General features: G+C 35.5%; 1 protein-coding gene across 4 annotated transcripts in view; it reads left to right on the plus strand.

The window, feature by feature from the left end:
• The window catches only part of DOCK3 (dedicator of cytokinesis 3), a 390231-nt gene that overhangs the window by 85213 nt on the left and 287455 nt on the right, over positions 1-17563 (plus strand). For all 4 annotated transcript variants that reach the window (XM_082414877.1, XM_082414876.1, XM_082414875.1 and 1 more), the window contains exon 4: positions 11584-11639. In XM_082414877.1, coding sequence (XP_082271003.1) covers positions 11584-11639 — 56 coding nt within the window. The remainder of the gene's footprint in view (positions 1-11583; positions 11640-17563) is intronic.

A 17563-nucleotide genomic window follows, 5' to 3' on the forward strand; every position in this document is an offset into this window, starting at 1 on the left:
AGAAATCAACTACAAGAAAAAACTTCAGAAAAACACAAATGCAGGGAGGTTAAACAATATGCTACTAAACAGCCAGTGGATCACTGAAGAAATCAGAGGAAATAAAAAAATACATAGAGACAAATGAAAATGAAACAGGATGATCCAGAACCCATGGGCTGCAGCAAAAGCAGTTCTAAGAAGGAAGTTTATAGCGATACAAGCTCACCTTAGGAAATAAGAAAAATCTCAAACAACCTAACCTTGCACCTAAAGCAACCAGAGGAAGAAGAACAAACAAAACCCAGAGTTACTAGAAGGAAAGGAATCATAAAGATCAGAGCAGAAATAAATGAAATAGAGACTAAAAAAACAGTAGAAAACATCAGTGAACTAAAAGCTGGTTCTTTGAAAAGATAAAATAAATGAACCTTTAGCCAGACTCTCAGGAAAAAAAGGGAAAGGGCCCAAATTGATGAAATCAGAAATGGAAAAGGAGAAGTTACAACCGACACCACAGAAATACAAAGGATCATAAGAGACTGCTATGAACTACTATATGCCAATAAAATGGACAACCTAGAAGTGGACAACTTCTTAGAAAGATACAATCTCCTAAGACTGAACCAGGAAGAAAAATTTCTATTTCATTTTTTCTAATGAACAGACCAATTACCAGTGATGAAACTGAATCAGTTATTTAAAAACTCCCAACAAACAAAAGTCCAGGACCAGATAGCTTCGCAGGTGAATTCTACCAAACATTTAGAGAAGAGTTAACACCCATCCTTCTGATACTCCAAAAAATTGCAGAGGAAGGAACACTTCCAAACTCATTCTATGAGGCCAGCATCACCCTGATATCAAAACCAGACAAAGATATCATAAAATAGGAAAATTACAGGCCAGTGTCACTGATGAACATTGATGCAAAAATCCTCAACAAAATATTAGCAAACTGACTCCAACAATACATTAAGAGGATATACACCATGATCAAGTGGGATTTATCCCAGGGATGCAGGGATTTTTCAGTATCTGCAAGTCAATCAGTGTGATGCACCACATTAACAAATTGAAGAATAAAAACCATATGATCATCTCAGTAGAGGCAGAAAAAGCTTTTGATAAAGTTCAACATCGTTTATGATAGAAGCTCTCCATAAAGTGGGCATAGAGTGAATATACCTCAACATAATAAAGGCCATATATGACAGACCCACAGCTAACTTCATCCTTAATGGTGGAAAGCTGAAAGCATTTTCTCTAAGATCAGGAACAAGACAAAGATGTCCATTCTCACGACTTTTATTCAACGTAGTTTTGGAAGTCCTAGCCACGGCAGTCAGAGAAGAAAAAGAAAAAGGAGTCCAAATTGGAAAGGCAGAAGTGAAACTGTCCCTATTTGCCAATGACATGATACTATGCATAGAAAATCCTAAAGATGCCACCAGAAAACTACTAGAGCTCGTCAATGAACTTTGTAAAGTTGCAGGATACAAAATTAATATACAGAAATGTGTTGCATTTCTATACTCTAACAACGAAGTATCAGAAAGAGAAATTAAGGAGACAATCCCATTTACCATTGCTTCAAAAAGAATAAAACACCTAGGAATAAACCTACCCAAGGAGGTAAAAGACCCATGCTCGGAAAACTGTAAGACACTGATGAAAGAAATTGAAGACGACACAAACAGATGGAAAGATATATACCATGTTCTTGGATTGGGAGAATTAATATTGTTAAAATGACTATACTACCCAAGGCAGTCTAGAGATTGAGTGCAATCCCTATCAAAATACCAATGGCATTTTTTACAGAACTAGAACAGATAAATTTAAACTTTATATGGAAACACAGAAGACCCTGAATAGCCAAAACAATCTCAAAAAAGAAGACTAGAGCTGGAGGGATCATGGTCCCTGACTTAAGGCTATACTGTAAAGCTGCAGTAATCAAAATAATACGGTACTGTCACAAAAACAGACACATAGATCAGTGGAACAGAATAGAGAGCCCAGAAGTAAACCCACACACTTATGGTCAGTTAATCTATGATAAAGAAGGCAAGAGTATACAATGGAGAAAACACAGTCTCTTCAGTAATTGGTGCAGAGAAAACTGGACAGCTCCAAGTAAAAAATGAAATTAGAACGTTCTCTAACATCGTATACAAAAATAAACTCAAAATGGATTAAATGTAAGACTGGATACTATTAAAACTCCTAGAGGAAAACATAGGCAGAACACTCTTTGACATACATTGCAGCAATATTTTTTTGGATCTGTCTCCTAAAACAAAGGAAACAAAAGCAAAAATAAACAAATGGGACCTAATTAAACTTCAAAGCTTTTGCACAGCAAAGGAAACCATCAACAAAATGAAAAGATATCTTACTGAATGGGAGAAGATATTTGCAAGTGATATGACTGATAAGGGGTTAATATCTAACATATATAAATAGCTCATACAACTCAACATTAAAAAACAAATCCGATTAAAAAATTGGCAGAAGAACTGAATAGACGTTTTTCCAAAGAGGAAATGCAGATGGCCAACAGGCACAACATCACTAATAATCAGGGAAGTGTTGAGTTTGTCAAATGCTTTTTCCTCATTTATTGAGATGATCATATGATTTTATCCTTCATTTTGTTAATATGGTGTATCCTACTTATTGATTTGCATATGTGGAACTATCATTGCATTTGACTGATAAATCCAACTTAATAACAGTGTATGATTCTTTGAATGTGACGTTGAAATTGATTTGCTTATATTTTGTTGAGAATTTTTTTGCATCTATGTTCATCAGAATATTGACCTGTAATTTTCTTTTCTTGTGGTGTCCTTGTCTGGTTTTGATATCAAGGTAATGCTGGCTTTGTAAAATGAGTTGGAATTGTTCCCTTTTATTAAGTTTTTTTGGATGACTCTGAGAAGAATTGGTATTAATTCTTCTTTAAATCTTTGTAGAACTCACCAGTAAAACCATCTGGTACTGGACTTTTCTTTGTTGAGAGGTTTTAAATTACTGATTCACTCTCCTTATTTGTAATTGATTTGTTCAGATTTTCTCTGTCTTTATGATTCAGTCTTGGTAGGGTGTATGTTTCTAGGAATTTATCCGTTTCTTCTAGGCCATCCAGTTTGTGGATGTATGATTGTTCATAGTAGTCTCTTACAATCCTTTGTATTTTTGTTGTATCAGTTGTAGTGTCTCCTCTTTCATTTTCAATTTTATTTATTTGATTCTTTTCTCTTTTTTCTTTGTCTAGTTAAAGGTTTTTCAATTTTGTTTATTTTTTCAAAAAGCTAGGTCTTAATTTCTTTGATCTTTTCTGTTTTTTTAAGTTTATTTTATGTTTATTATCATTTATTCTCCTCTGATCTTTTTTGCTAGCTTTGGGCTCAATTTGTTCTTTTTTAAATTTCCTTGAGATATAAAGTTAGGTTGTTTTTTGAGGTTTTTCTTTTTTTCTTAATGTAGGCATTTATCACTGTAAACTTTCATCTTAGAAATGCTTTTTATGCATCCTATAAATTTTCATATGTTGTGTTTCCACTTTTGTGTAAAGTTATTTTTTGATTTCTCTTTTTTTTCACATTCTCAAAAATAATTTAATGATACAGAAATTCACATGTTAAGTGAAAAGAGCTGGATAGAAACCATACATACAGTTGGACACCTGTTTTAAAAAACACACACAAACACACACGTGCATTTTAGAAAAATACAGTATCACAGCATCAACAGTGGTTACGTGGTGGTGGACTTCAGGATTGTTTCCTACATGGTTGAACTGGTCACACAGTTTTAAAAGCAGTAAGTGGGGTTTACGAAAAACTCCCAGGAGTGGGTGATCGGTGGAAGCCCTGGGACCTACCTCTCTGGAGCCCTGAGCAGGACCGGCAGCAGGAAGAACGATGTTAAGGTAAACCTGCCTGGGGGCTGCTCGGTAAGATGGTTTCAGATGCAAACAATTAGTTTCTGCTTTGTCCCAATGTGACTGTGAGGAATACAGTCTTGGTCCTGCCTTCTGGATTTACAACCCAACCAGAGACAGGCCACATGCTAAGAGTTACTGCTACGCCTGCCGTAGACATGTCTGTTGCCCTCCTCATGCATGGACCCTGAGGGAAGTGCTGTCCGCCCATCTTAGAGGACACAGGCTGATTTCTCTTTTGATTCCTGCTTTGATACATTGGTTTTTCAGGATGGTGTGGTTTCATTTCTACATATTTGTTTATATTCCAGTTTTCTTCCTGTTATTTATTTCTAGTTTCATATTATTGTTGTTAGAAAAGATATAATTTCAGTTTTTTGAGTTTGTTAAGACTTGAGCTTGCTTTGTGACCTAACATGTTATCTCTCCTGGAGAATATTCCATGTGTGCAGGAGAAGAATGCTGCTGTTGAATAGAATGTTCTGTGTATTTCTGATCATTTGGTTTAAAGTATAATTTAAGTCTGATGATTTCTTACTGATTTCCTGTTTTTAAGGTCCATCCATTGTTGAAAGTGTGTATTGAAACCCCTTACTGTTTTTATATTGTTGTCTAGTTCTCCCTTCAGCTCTGTTAGTATTTAATATATTTAGGTGCTCTGTTGTTTGGTGCATATGTATTTACAATTTTTTATATTCTCATGATGAATTAACCCCTTGGTCATTATATAATCATTCTTTATGCTGTCTGGTTTTTGACTTGAAGTCTATTTTGTCTGATATAGGTATAGCTACCCCTGCTCTCTTTTGATTTACATTTGCATGGAATATCATTTTCTATTTCTTCATTTTGAACCTATGTTTATTCTTAATGGTGAGTTGAATTTCTTGTAGGCAGCGTGTAGGTGGGTTATATTTTTAAATCCATTCAGTGACTGTATGCCTTTTGATTGGTGAATTTAATTCATTTACTAATGCCATCCTTTTGTGTATTACTGCAGATTTTTCTTTGTGGTTGCCGTGAAGTTTACATAAGATGTCTTACAACAGTCTGTTTTATTACACTGATAACATCTTAACGTCAAACTCATATAAAAACTCTTCCCTTTTATTCCTCTTTTCCACATTTTATATTTATGTCACAATCTACATCTTCTTATATATCTATTGACAAATTGTTGTAGGTATAGTTATTTTAAATTAACTTTTGTCTTTTAACCTTTATAGTAAATTGATTAATTTAATTTTATTTTATTTTTGGCTGCATTGGGTCTTCGTTGCTGCACACAGGCTTTTCTCTGGTTGCAGTGAGCGGGGGCTACTCTTTGTTGTGGTGTGCAGGCTTCTCACTGTGGTGGCTTCTCTTGTTGTGGAGCACAGGCTCTAGGCACATGGGCGTCAGTAGTTGTGGCTTGCAGGCTCTAGAGTGCAGGCTCAGTAGTTGTGGCGCATGGGCTTAGTTGCTCCGCAGCATGTGGGATCTTCCCAGACCAGGGCTCTAACCCATGTCCCCTGCATTGGCAGGGAGATCCTTAACCACTGCGCCACCAGGGAAGCCCCCGAGTTAATTGATTAATATGTTGCCATATTACAGTATTAGAGTATTCTGAATTTAACTATATATTTATCTTTATCACTGTGTTTTGTATTTTCACATGCTTTGATGTTACTATTTATGTCCTTTCATTTCAGATGAAGAATTTCTTTCATCATTTCTTATAAGGCAGGTTTAGTGGTGATGAACTCTTTCAGTTTTTGTTTGTCTTGGAAAGTCATTTCTCCAATTTTGAAAGACATCTTTGCCAGTATTCTCAGTTGGCAATTTTTTTCTTTCAGTACTTTGAATGTATTATTCCACTGTTTCCTTGCCTGGCATATCTGCTGAGTACTACTGATAGCCTTATTGGGTTTACCTGATAAGTTACAAACTTGTTTTTCTCTTGCTGCTTTTGAAATTCTCTTTGTCTTGGATTTGAGTCAGTTTTATTATAATGTGTCTTGGAATTGACCTTTTTGGGTTGAATGTTGTTGGAGACCTAACTTCATGAACTTGGATGTCCAAATCTCCCAAGATTTGGGAAGTTCTCAGCCCTTACTTCTTTAAATAAGCCCTCTAACCCTTTCTCCCTCCCTTGTCTTTCTGGAACTGCAATACTACATAGATTGTTTCCCCTTATGGTATTCTGTAATTTGTATGGACTTTTTTTGCTGTTTAAAATTTTTTTCTTTTGTTCTCTTCTGACTGGATGATCTCAAGGTTCCTGTGTTCAATCTCACTAAGTTTTTCTTCTTTTTGATCAAGTCTGCTGTTGACATTCTCTATTGCAGTTTTCATTAAATTCATTGTAATCTTCAGTTCCAGAATTTCTGTTTGGTTCTTTTTTATGATTTCTGTACATCTTTTAAACTTCTTATTTGTGTATTGTTTCCTTGATTTCATTGAATGATCTTTCTGTGTTTTCTTGTAGTTTGTTGAGCTTTCTTAAAACAACTATTTTGACTTTTTTATTGGACACATCACAGATTCATTTCTTTGAAGTTGGTTACTGGAAAATTGTTGTGTCCCCTTTTTATGGTATCATGTTTCCTTTATTTTTCATGTTCCTTGAAGTCTTGCATTTCTGTCTTTCCGTTTGAAGAAGCAGTCACCTCCTCCATTTTTACTGACTCTCTTTGGTAGAGAAGTATCTTCTGTCAGCCCTGCTGGTTATTCTGAGGCTTTCTCAGACCTTTGCTATGTATGCACCTACTCCACACTTCTTGTTCTCTTTTTTGGGGTGGAATTTCTAAGATTGTATGCTTTTTCTCAATCCTGCAAAGTTAGGCTGGTTGCTGCCAGTCTCTTGTTTGCTTCACCTAGGGTGGTGCTGCATGCTTAAGTTTATGTGCTTTCTCCCAATTCTGCAGAATTGAATGGCTTTCTGCATGTGCTTAGTAGCCATGTACAAAGGCTTGCACTCATTGCCACCCTTGGTGGTGTGCCCAGGGAACTGGCCACAGAGTTAGGGAGTGTGATGGAGTGTGCAGAGCACTGGGGATTCTTATGGGCCAGTTGGGAAGATCTGCAGGTGTGAGACATCTCCATTGGCTCATGGACAGGCTTCCTGATGGAGTCCATGAAGTAGTTAGTAGGATCCATGTCCCTTTGATGCCCTTTGATTCCTGGTTCTTGGTATGATGAGTGATTTTCAACTGAAGCCTGGACCTTTGGGTATTATAAGACTCTGCATTTTATTTAAACCTTCAATTTTACCTGGCTTTTTGTGACAGTGCTTCTGCAGAGGGAAGAGGGGTTTTACCTCATTACTGCCAAGAGGGTTTGAATCCCATGTTTCCCACTCAGCCTCTGTTGACACCAAAGGGTGAAGCCTCCTTGTTTTTCCTTGTGTGGGAATTCCAGCTTCCAACTAGTGTTCCACTGATTATTCACTGGTTGGAAGGCATTGTAGTACTTCCTTACTGCTCCCCATGTGGCCTTCAATGACACCAGGAGGAGGGTGGTGGTCTTGTTATTTCTGAGTGATGGTGAAAGTGTCAGTTCTCCCCTTGGCCTCTTCTTATACCAGCACAGCCGGGTGATGGAGGGAATCTCATTAATACTTGTTAGGGGTGGAAGTTCAGGTGCCCCCAAGTAGTCTCCACTGCCAGAGTGCTGGTGGCTTATTATTGCCTACTGGCATAGAAGGTCTTGGCTCCCAACTTGGTTTTCTCTGATACTGTACCAGTTTGGGTGCCTCATTACAGCCTGCTGAGGGTCTAAGTTCAGTCCCTCCAATTGACCTTGCTTGTGTGGGTGGGAGTTGGGCCATTCCTTTTTTTTGGTGTTATTTGGAAGCAATATAGCGGTTGTTATTGAAAAGTTTTTTGTTTTGATAGGTGGATCCTTTCCTGGTTCTTAAACTAGAAAGAGCAGGGTTTTTTGGGGTGTTTTTTTGTTTGTGCCTTTTGGTGTTTCCAGGTCTCCAGCTTTTTTAGCTTCAAGTAGTGGATACATAATGCAAAAGAATATCTAGGGAGTTCACCACTGTGCTATTTCTTGCATCTCAACCCAGTTGGTTTGCCTTCTTCTCTTCACCTTTCAGAGTCTTCCAGTTTTTAAAAATACTTTTATGTCTATATATATATATATATATGACACACGTTATATATATGACATATGATGTATATTTTTATGTGTATTTTGTGTGTCCATATGCATGTTATATATATAATGTCCAGAGTTTTACATTGTACTTAGCAGGAGGAATAGTGAAAAATATGTCTTCTTCCATCTTCTTAGAAGTATATGCTAATTCTGTGTGTTTTAAACTTTTTACTATTAATTCTTCCCTTACAGATAACCAGTTGTCATCATTCAGGTTTGGTTATATGTGGTCGTGTGTTTTATCCTATTTTCAATCCCATATTTTCACATATTAGATTTCTCTGTTGGCATAGGTTATAGTTTATTATGAGTCAATATATAAAATACATTTCTGGTGGCCTTAATGTCCATGGTAACCACAAAGCAAAAATCTACAGTAGATTCACAAAAGATAAAGTTATGGGAATCAAAGCATACCACTGTGGAAGAATCATCAATTCACAAAGGAAGGCAGCAAGAAAGGAATAAGGGAACTATAAAACAGCCAGAAACAATTAAGATGGCATTAGTAAGTCTTTACCTATCAATAATTACTCTAAATGTAAATGGATTGAATTCTCCAATCAAAAGGCCTAGAGTGGCTTGATGTATTAAAAAAAACAAGATCCAACTACATGCTGCCTACAAGAGACTTACTTCAGCTTTAAGGACACATGTAGGTTGAAAGTTAACGTATGGAAAAAGATATTTCATGCAAGGGGAAACTAATAGAGAGCTCAGGGAGCTATACTTATATCAGATAAATAGACTTTAAGTCAAAAATTAACTAGAGACAAAGAAAGTCATTACATAATGACAAAGGGGTCAATTTACCAAGAAGGTATAACAGTCATAAATATATGTTCACCCAAAATGGAGCCCCTAAATATATTAAGCAAATACTAATAGATTTGAAGGGAGAAGTAGATAACAGTACAATAATAATAGGGGCCTTCAGCACCCCATTTTCAGCACTGGGTAGATCATCCAGACAGAAAATCAACAAGGAAATGTTGGACTTGAACTGTATTTTAGACCAAATATAACTAACAGACATATATAGAATATTCCATCCATCAGCAGCAGAGTACATGTTCTTCTCAATTGTAAATGGAACATTCTTCAGAATAGGTCATATAACAAGGCTTTAGCAAATTTCAGAAGATTGAAATCATACCATGTATCTTTTCTCACCACAGTGGTATGAAACTAGAAATCAGTAACAGCAAGAAAACTGGAAAATTCACAAATATATGAAAATTAACACATTCTGAACAACCAATGGACCAGAGAAGAGATTAAAAAGAAATCTCGACACAAGTGAAAACAGAAACACAGTATGCCAAAACCTGTGGGATACTGCAAAAGTAGTTTGAAGAGGGAAGTTTATAGTGATAAATGCCTACAGTAAGAAAAAAAAAAAAAATGTTAAATAAACAACCTTACTTTACATCTGAAGAAACTGGAAAAAAGAAGAAACTATGCCCAAATTTAGCAAAATCAAGGAAATAACAAAGATCAGGGTGAAAAGAAATGAAAAAGAGACCAAAAAACAAGAGAAAAGATCAATGTAACTAAGAGCTGGTTCTTTTAAAAGATAGACAAAATTGACTGAGGAAAAAAAAAGGCTCAAAATGAGAAATGAAAGAGGAGACATTGAAAATGATACCACAGAAACACAGAGGATTATAAGAGACTACTATGACAATCATATGCTAACAAATTGGACCACCTAGAAGAAATGGATAAATTCCTAGAAACTTACAACCTATCCAGAATGAACTACAAGGAAATAGAACATCTGAATAGTCCAATAATCAGTAAGGAGATTGAATCAGTAATAAAAAACCTCCCAACGAAGAAAAGTTCAGGGCCAGATGACTTCACTGGTGAATTCTACTAAACTTTAAAGAAGAATTAACACCAGTCCTTCTCAAACTATTCCAAAAATTGAAGAGGAGGGAACACTTTCAGATTCATTTCATGAGGCTAGCGTTACTCTGATACCAAAGCCACATAAGGACACTGTAGGAAAAGAAAAATACAGGTCATTACTTCTGATGAATATAGATGCAAAAACTCTCAATAAAATATTAGCAGTCCAAATTTAATAGCATATGAAAAGGGTCATACACCATGATTAAGTGGGATTAATGCAAGGGATGCAAGGATGGTTCAACATTCACAAATCAGTGAGTGTGATATACTGCATCAATAGAATGAAAGATAAAAATCATATCATCTCAATATATGCAAAAAAATTTTGACAAAATACAACATCCTTACATGAATAAAACTGTCAACAAATTGGGTTTAGAAGGAACACACCTCAACCTAATAAAGGCCATATGTGATAAGCCCACAGCTAATGTCATACTCAGTGGTGAAAGTTGAAAACTTTTCCTCTACGATGAGGAACAAGACAAGGGTGCCCACTCTCACCACGCCTATTCAACATAGTACTGGAAGTCCTAGCTAGAGCAGTCAGGTAAGAAAAGGAAATAAAAGGCATCAAAATGAGTAAAGAAGTAAAATTTTATTTGTTTGCATATGATATGATATATAGAAAATCCTAAAGATTCCCCCAAGAAACAGAACTAATCAATAAATTCAGTAAAATTGCAGGATATAAAATTAACACAGAGAATTTAGTTGTGTTTTTATGCACTATCAATGAAACATCTGAAAAAGAAATAAAGGAAACAATCCCATTCACAGTAGCATCAGAATAATCAAATACTTAGGAATAAATTTAACCAAGGAGGTGAAAGATCTGTACACTAAAAACTGTAAAATGCATTACTGCAGTCCAGCTGCTGATGGGTTTGTGTGGTGTAGATTGAGTTTATTACTGATAGTGGTGTGGGCCAAAAAGTATTTAAAAAATAGACCATCTGTGTTTTATTTGAAGGGAGTTTTATACATCAGGAAAAAGAGTGAAACATTGTTTGGAAAACTTATTTGTTTTCTAAAACAGAATACATTTTTTATCCCTTAGGAATTGAAATCAAATTATGGCAGATACCAAAGTGGAAACCATTTGGAAAGAGTAAAAGAAGAAATATTTATAGAAGCTCCCAAATTGATTTATTCTTGTGAATACAAATGTTACCCAGAATGTGAGAATTCTTTCTCTAGCTCAGAGCTGGATAATCTGTAAATTGTTGGTTAGATGATGATGTCGTTTTGTAGATACATGTCAAGCTCTGTACGTTAAGTCTATATCCTAAGAGTGATTTGATGGAATATTTCTAAAACTTAAAAAAAATTGTTTTTTGGTGGTTGCTTAACATCACAGTTGTTTTTTCCCTGAGGATAGACTCTGACTGCAAATGACAGTGAAATTCCTGTTGAATATAGTTTGTGCAACTTTGTATTCTTAATTAATTTGAAAAGTGGTTGCTACATTAAAAGATCTACTGTGTTGTTGATAGAGTAGTTCCATGCTGAAATCTGGCTGCTGTTTTAGTCTATATGAGATGTTAATCACAAATTACTTTTTCTAATGGGAAATCTTTTCTCTTTTACAGGGGATCTTTCCTGCAAATTACATTCATTTGAAAAAAGCAATTGTCAGTAATAGGGGGTGAGTAGCTGGCTTTACTAAATTTATTTATAATTTTTATTGGTTGCAGAGGAAGGCTTTTTTCTTTTTGGTTCATAGTATAAAATATGCTATTGGCATGTTTTCCTGCAAAAAATATACCTGCTTTATCATGTATAATTCTGAGGACATAATTTTATCTTAAAATACTGACAACTTTAACCTCTTTTCCTGTATACTGGAAAGGTAATTTGTTACAAATTTTATAAAACAATTATGCATGCAGCATGTTTTTTAAAAATGATGTACTATTTTAAGAAGAGTCCTTGATGAGAGGATAGGAGTTAGTGATAAATCTGTCATTTTGTTTCTGTATGTGAAAGTGAGGGAGACTTTTAAAATCTTTTCTTTCCGCAAATAGAAATTGAAAAAACTGTAAAGGCATACCTAAGGATAAAAGGACAGTGTAGAAAATGGGTATGTAGTTTGGTCACAAATTTGTGAAACAAAAGCAATCTCTGAATAGAGGAGAGACAAGATGTAAATATATCAAAATGTTAACATTTGTTGTTTTTGCATGTTCAGATTTTGGGTGATTTTTAAACATTCTTTACTGTCATGTCTTATTTTTAAAAGTAATATGTATTATTATTAGATTGTGATTTTTGTATTTTAAAATTCATCATTTTAAAATATAAAATTTAAGGTACTAACTATGTAACTTTTGGTACTGGAAATTATGTTTTTGACCAGAGGTTGAGTTAGCATCAGAGTATCCTTCTGGTAAGTTAGGGTTTAGTCAGGAAAAGAGAAACTTATGAGTCACTTTGTGAAATAGAATTTAATATAGGGAATTTTAGACACATATTTGAAGAGTGAAAGAAAAAAAGGAGGAAATACTGATACAACCCAGAATAATCACTGCATTAAAGCATTCTACACTCTAATGTCTGGGAATACAAAAGATAATAGGTTGGGGATACCAGAACCCAGGAACTGCTCAATATTTTAGTATATACATCTTAAGAAAAAGTACATTCTCTAACATAATCACAGTATAATTATTACACTCAGGAAATGTAACATTGATATAATAGTACTATAAAATATATAGTCCATATTCAGATGTCTCCCTAATTGTCCCATGAATGCCCTTTATAGCTGTTTTCGTTTGGTTGGTTTTTTGGGGGTCGGGTGGGGTGTGGTCCAGGATCCAGTCAAGAATTAAATATTATATTTTATCATTGTCATGTCATAATCTCTTTTAATTTAGAACAGTTCTCCAGCCTCGGTTTTCTTTTTTCTTTTCATGGCATTGACTTTGTTGAAGTGCCCAGGCCAGTTGTTTTGCAAAATGTCCCTCAATTTGTATTTGTCTGTTTCCTCATGGTTAGATTCAGCTTAAGCATCTTAGATAGCAATACTACATGGGTGGTGTTGTGCATTAAGATGGTCAAATTTCTCCTGGATATCTTCCCAGTGCTTGGGTAGATCAGCAGGACTGGGACTTGGGGCTCTACCTTAGCAAATATCAACCAGGAGTTGAGGGCCTCTCAATCAGAGAACATGCATTGTGTTTCTATCATGTACCTTCTTCATTGCATCCTGCCATACTTGGGAGCATAACTGTGCTCTCAGTGCTTCATAGGGTATATCATCTGCTTCTTGAAAAACGTGTGCCATTTGTACTGAAGTACTTCTTGTTTTATTTGGTTGACAGGGAGTGAAATTGCTTGAATAATCCATCTGTGGGAATGTTATTATGGGAACTTTAAAAATTTTCATATTTTCAGTTATCTTTTAAAGTGTTTCTTGATATCTGGGTTTTCTCATTCTTAAAATGATTCAGGTATCGTTGCTACTTTTTATAAAGTTTCACTGAAAAACTTATACATTTGTAGTAAACTAGAGGATTTTAGGGCTGATAAAAGACATGACCATGAGATAGTAGTAGCACATAATGAGCTTTATTTAGGCAGAGCTCTGACAAGTTGCAAAGGAAATCTGTCACAGCAGGAGACCTTTCAGAGACAGCAGTGCAGGGCCACAACCAGAAGGGGGAAAGGGTACTTGAACTCTTTGGGGAGAGGGGTAGCAGAGAGGAGACTCATGTGTCTAGATCATGTCACTCAGTTACAAGATGGGAATTCTCTGTTCAGAGAGCACCGCAGGACAGCAGCAGCTTGGAATCTTTTATAGCCCCAAGGTTTGTCTTATCTATGGCTAGCAGACATTGAGAGCAGTTTCATTAAGTATGTAAAACAGATAGGCTCTAAATGAAAAGCTAAGGTACTAGTTTTCAGAAAGGATAGCAGCTGGAGTAGCTCTGTGAATCTGGATAGCAAGACTTAGAGGACAGTCTCTTCAGGATGCTACTCCTGAAGTTTTACACTGTTTTCCATGTTTATGTTGCTCCTCTTGAGATTCAGATTATCAGGAGAGTGGCAGAATGGCAGAGGTTGGGTTGTGTGCACCCAGTAGATTTAGTACATTAGATAAATATAATAGATGCAAAAAACCCTGCATTTAATTAAATCAGCATTCATTTAAACTATGTATTTTTAGCCATAAGGCTATCAGCGGTTTCACAGCAGAAGCCTAACAACCCAGGAGAGAAGGGGTGATATATTCATAGTGCTGAAGGAAAAAATACCAGGAATACTTTACCTGGCAAAGTTGTCTTTCAGATGTGAGGGAGAGATAAAGACTTTCCTAGAAAAACAAAAGTTGTGGGGCTTCATAACCATTAGATCTACTAGATCGGCCTTACAAACAATGCTAAAGGGTGTTCTTCAAGCTGAAATCAAAGGATGCTAGTTAATAACATGAAAGCATATGAATGTATAAAACACTGGTAAAGGTAAGTATATAGTCAAGTTCAGAATACTCTAATACTGTAATGGTGTGTGAAACACTTAACTCTAGTATAAATGTGAAAAGACAAAAGTGTTCAAAATGATGATGGCTACAATAATTTGTAATGGATGCACAGTATAAAATGTAAATTGTGATGTCAAAAACAAAATGTAGTGGGGGGAGTGAAAGTGTAGAGTTTTTATATGCAATTGATGTTAAGTAGTTATCAGCCTAAAACAGACTGTTGTAACTTTAAGATGTTTCGTGTAAGCCTCAGTGTAACCACAAAGCAAACACCTATAGTAGAAACACAGGCGATAAAGATAAAAGAATCAAAGCATACCACCAGAGAAATCCATCAAATCACAAAGGAAGTCAACAAGAGAGGAAGAAAGTAACAAAGGAACAACAGAAGAGCCAGAAAAAGATTAGTAAGATGGCTTTAGTAAGTCATTACCTGTCAATAATTACTTTAAATGTATATGGAGTAAATTCTCCATTCAAATGACATAGGGTGGCTGGTGGATAAAAAACAAGACCCCCTATATTCTGCCTATAAGGAACTCACTACACCTTTAAGGGTAAACATAGGCTCAAAGCGGAGGAATAGAAAAAGATATTCCATGCAAATGGAAGCCAAAAGATGTCAATGACAGCTTTTCTTATATCAGACAAAATAGATTTTAAGTCAAAAACTATAAGGACAAACAAAGAAGGTGATTATGTAGTGATAAAGGGGTCAATTCATCAAGAGCAAAAAACAGTTGTAAATATATGTCACTCAACATCAGAGCACCTAAAGACAGCAAGTATTAACAGAACTGAAGGGAGAAATAGACAGCAATACAATAATATTGGATGTCTTCAGTACCCCACTTTCAACATCAAATTTTATTGTATTGCTGTCTATTTGACATTTAAAGAAATAATACCAGTCCTTCTCAAACTCTTCCAAAAAAGTTGAAGAGGAGGGAACACTCCCAGACTCATTTTATAAGGCCAGTATTACCCTGATATCAAAGCTAGACAAGAATACTACATGAAAAGAATTATAGGCCATTATCTCTGATGAACATAGATGCAGAGTCCTCAACAAAATCCTGGCAAACCAAATTCAACAGCACATTAAAATCATTCACCATGATCAAGTGGGATCTATCCCTGGGATGCAAGGATGGTTTAACATATGCAAATCAATAAATGTGATACATCATATTAACAGAATGAATGATAGAATCCAATGACTATCTCAATAGATGCAGAAAAGGCATTTGCAAAATACAACATGCCTTCATATTTAAAACTCTTAACAAATTACGTATAAAAAGACTATGCTTCACCATAATAAAGGCCATATATAACAAGCCCATAGCTAACCCTCATACTCAATGGTTAGGAATAAGACAAGGGCATGCCACTCTCTCTAGTTCTATTTAACACAGTACTGGGATTCCTAGCTAGCGCAGTTGAGAAAGAAAAAATAAAAGACATCCAAATAGGAAAGGAAGAAGTAAAATAGTTTCTCTTTGCATATGACATGATCTTATATATTGAAAACCTTAAAAATATCAGTTCTCTTATATTTTCCAGGAAATTTTTACATCCCCATTTTCATATATATACATATATATATATTTATAAATTCATTTATTTTTGACTGCATTGGGTCTTTGTTGCTGCACGCGGGTTTTCTCTAGTTGCAACGAGCAGGGGCTACTCTTTGTTGCAGTACGTGGGCTTCTCATTGTGGTGGCTTCTCTTATTGTGGAGCATGGGCTCTAGGCACACGGGCTTCAGTAGTTGTGGCATGCGGGCTCAATAGTTGTGGCTCACAGGCTCTAGAGCGTAGGCTCAGTAGTTGTGGCACACGGGCTTAGTTGCTCCACGGCATGTGGGATCTTCCCCGACCAGGGCTCTAACCCATGTCCCCTGCATTGGCAGGCAGATTCTTAACTGCTGCACCACCAGGGAAGTCTCCCCATATTCATATTTTTTGTCAGGAAGTTTTTTATTGTATTTCTTAGGATACTTTAAAATCTTGACTGCATTTATGGTTATGTCCCTCCTTTTTATACTGATATTGTTTTTGTGCTTTTTAAAATTCATTTTCACATCATCAGTCTTTCTGAAGTTTATCTGTTATGATTTTGCAAAGAACCATCCTTTTCACATTGCTGATCCGGACTCTTGTCTCTCATTGTTTTCTGTTTTGTTAATGTATTTGTCAATTTTCATAAATAACATTTTCTATTTTCTGTTGTTGATCTCTAGGTTTTTAAATTTTTAAAAAATTTAAAATTTTTGTCAGTTTTTAGGTTGGGCACTTAGTGAATTTATTTTTAGTCTTTTCTAATACAAGAATTGGAGATTATAGAATTCCCTCTATATAATACTTTAGCTATATTACACAAGGTTTTATCCTTAGTATGTCTTTCCAGATTGATGATATCTAGAATATTTTCCCTTCTAGAGAAATGGAGAATAGTTTCATAATGTTTCTCTTTTGCTCTTCTATAATATGTGGATTGTAGTGTAAATGAAACCTCATCATTATACCCTTTAAAAGTAGGTGGTGATGCACACATGGTCACCTTATTTTTGATAAAGGAGGCAAGAATATACAATGGAGAAAAAACAGCCTCTTCAATAAGTGGTGCTGGGAAAACTGGACAGCTACATGTAAAAGAATGAAATTAGAACACTCCCTAACACCATACACAAAAATAAACTCAAAATGGATTAAAGACCTAAATGTAAGGCCAGACACTATCAAACTCTTAGAGGAAAACATAGGCAGAACACTCTGACATAAATCACAGCAAGATCCCTTTTGACCCACCTCCTAGAGAAATGGAAATAAAAACAAAAATAAACAAATGGGACGTAATGAAACTTAAAAGCTTCTGCACAGCAAAGGAAACCATAAACAAGACGAAAAGACAACCCTCAGAGTGGGAGAAAATATTTGCAAATGAAGCAACTGACAAAGGATTAATCTCCAAAATTTACAAGCAGCTCATGCAGCTCAATATCAAAAAAACAAACAACCCAATCCAAAAATGGGCAGAAGACCTAAATAGACATTTCTCCAAAGAAGATCTACAGATTGC

The sequence above is a fragment of the Balaenoptera physalus genome (genome assembly GCF_965194825.1).
Source record: "Balaenoptera physalus genome assembly, chromosome: 11".
Classification (NCBI taxonomy): Eukaryota; Metazoa; Chordata; class Mammalia; order Artiodactyla; family Balaenopteridae; genus Balaenoptera; species Balaenoptera physalus.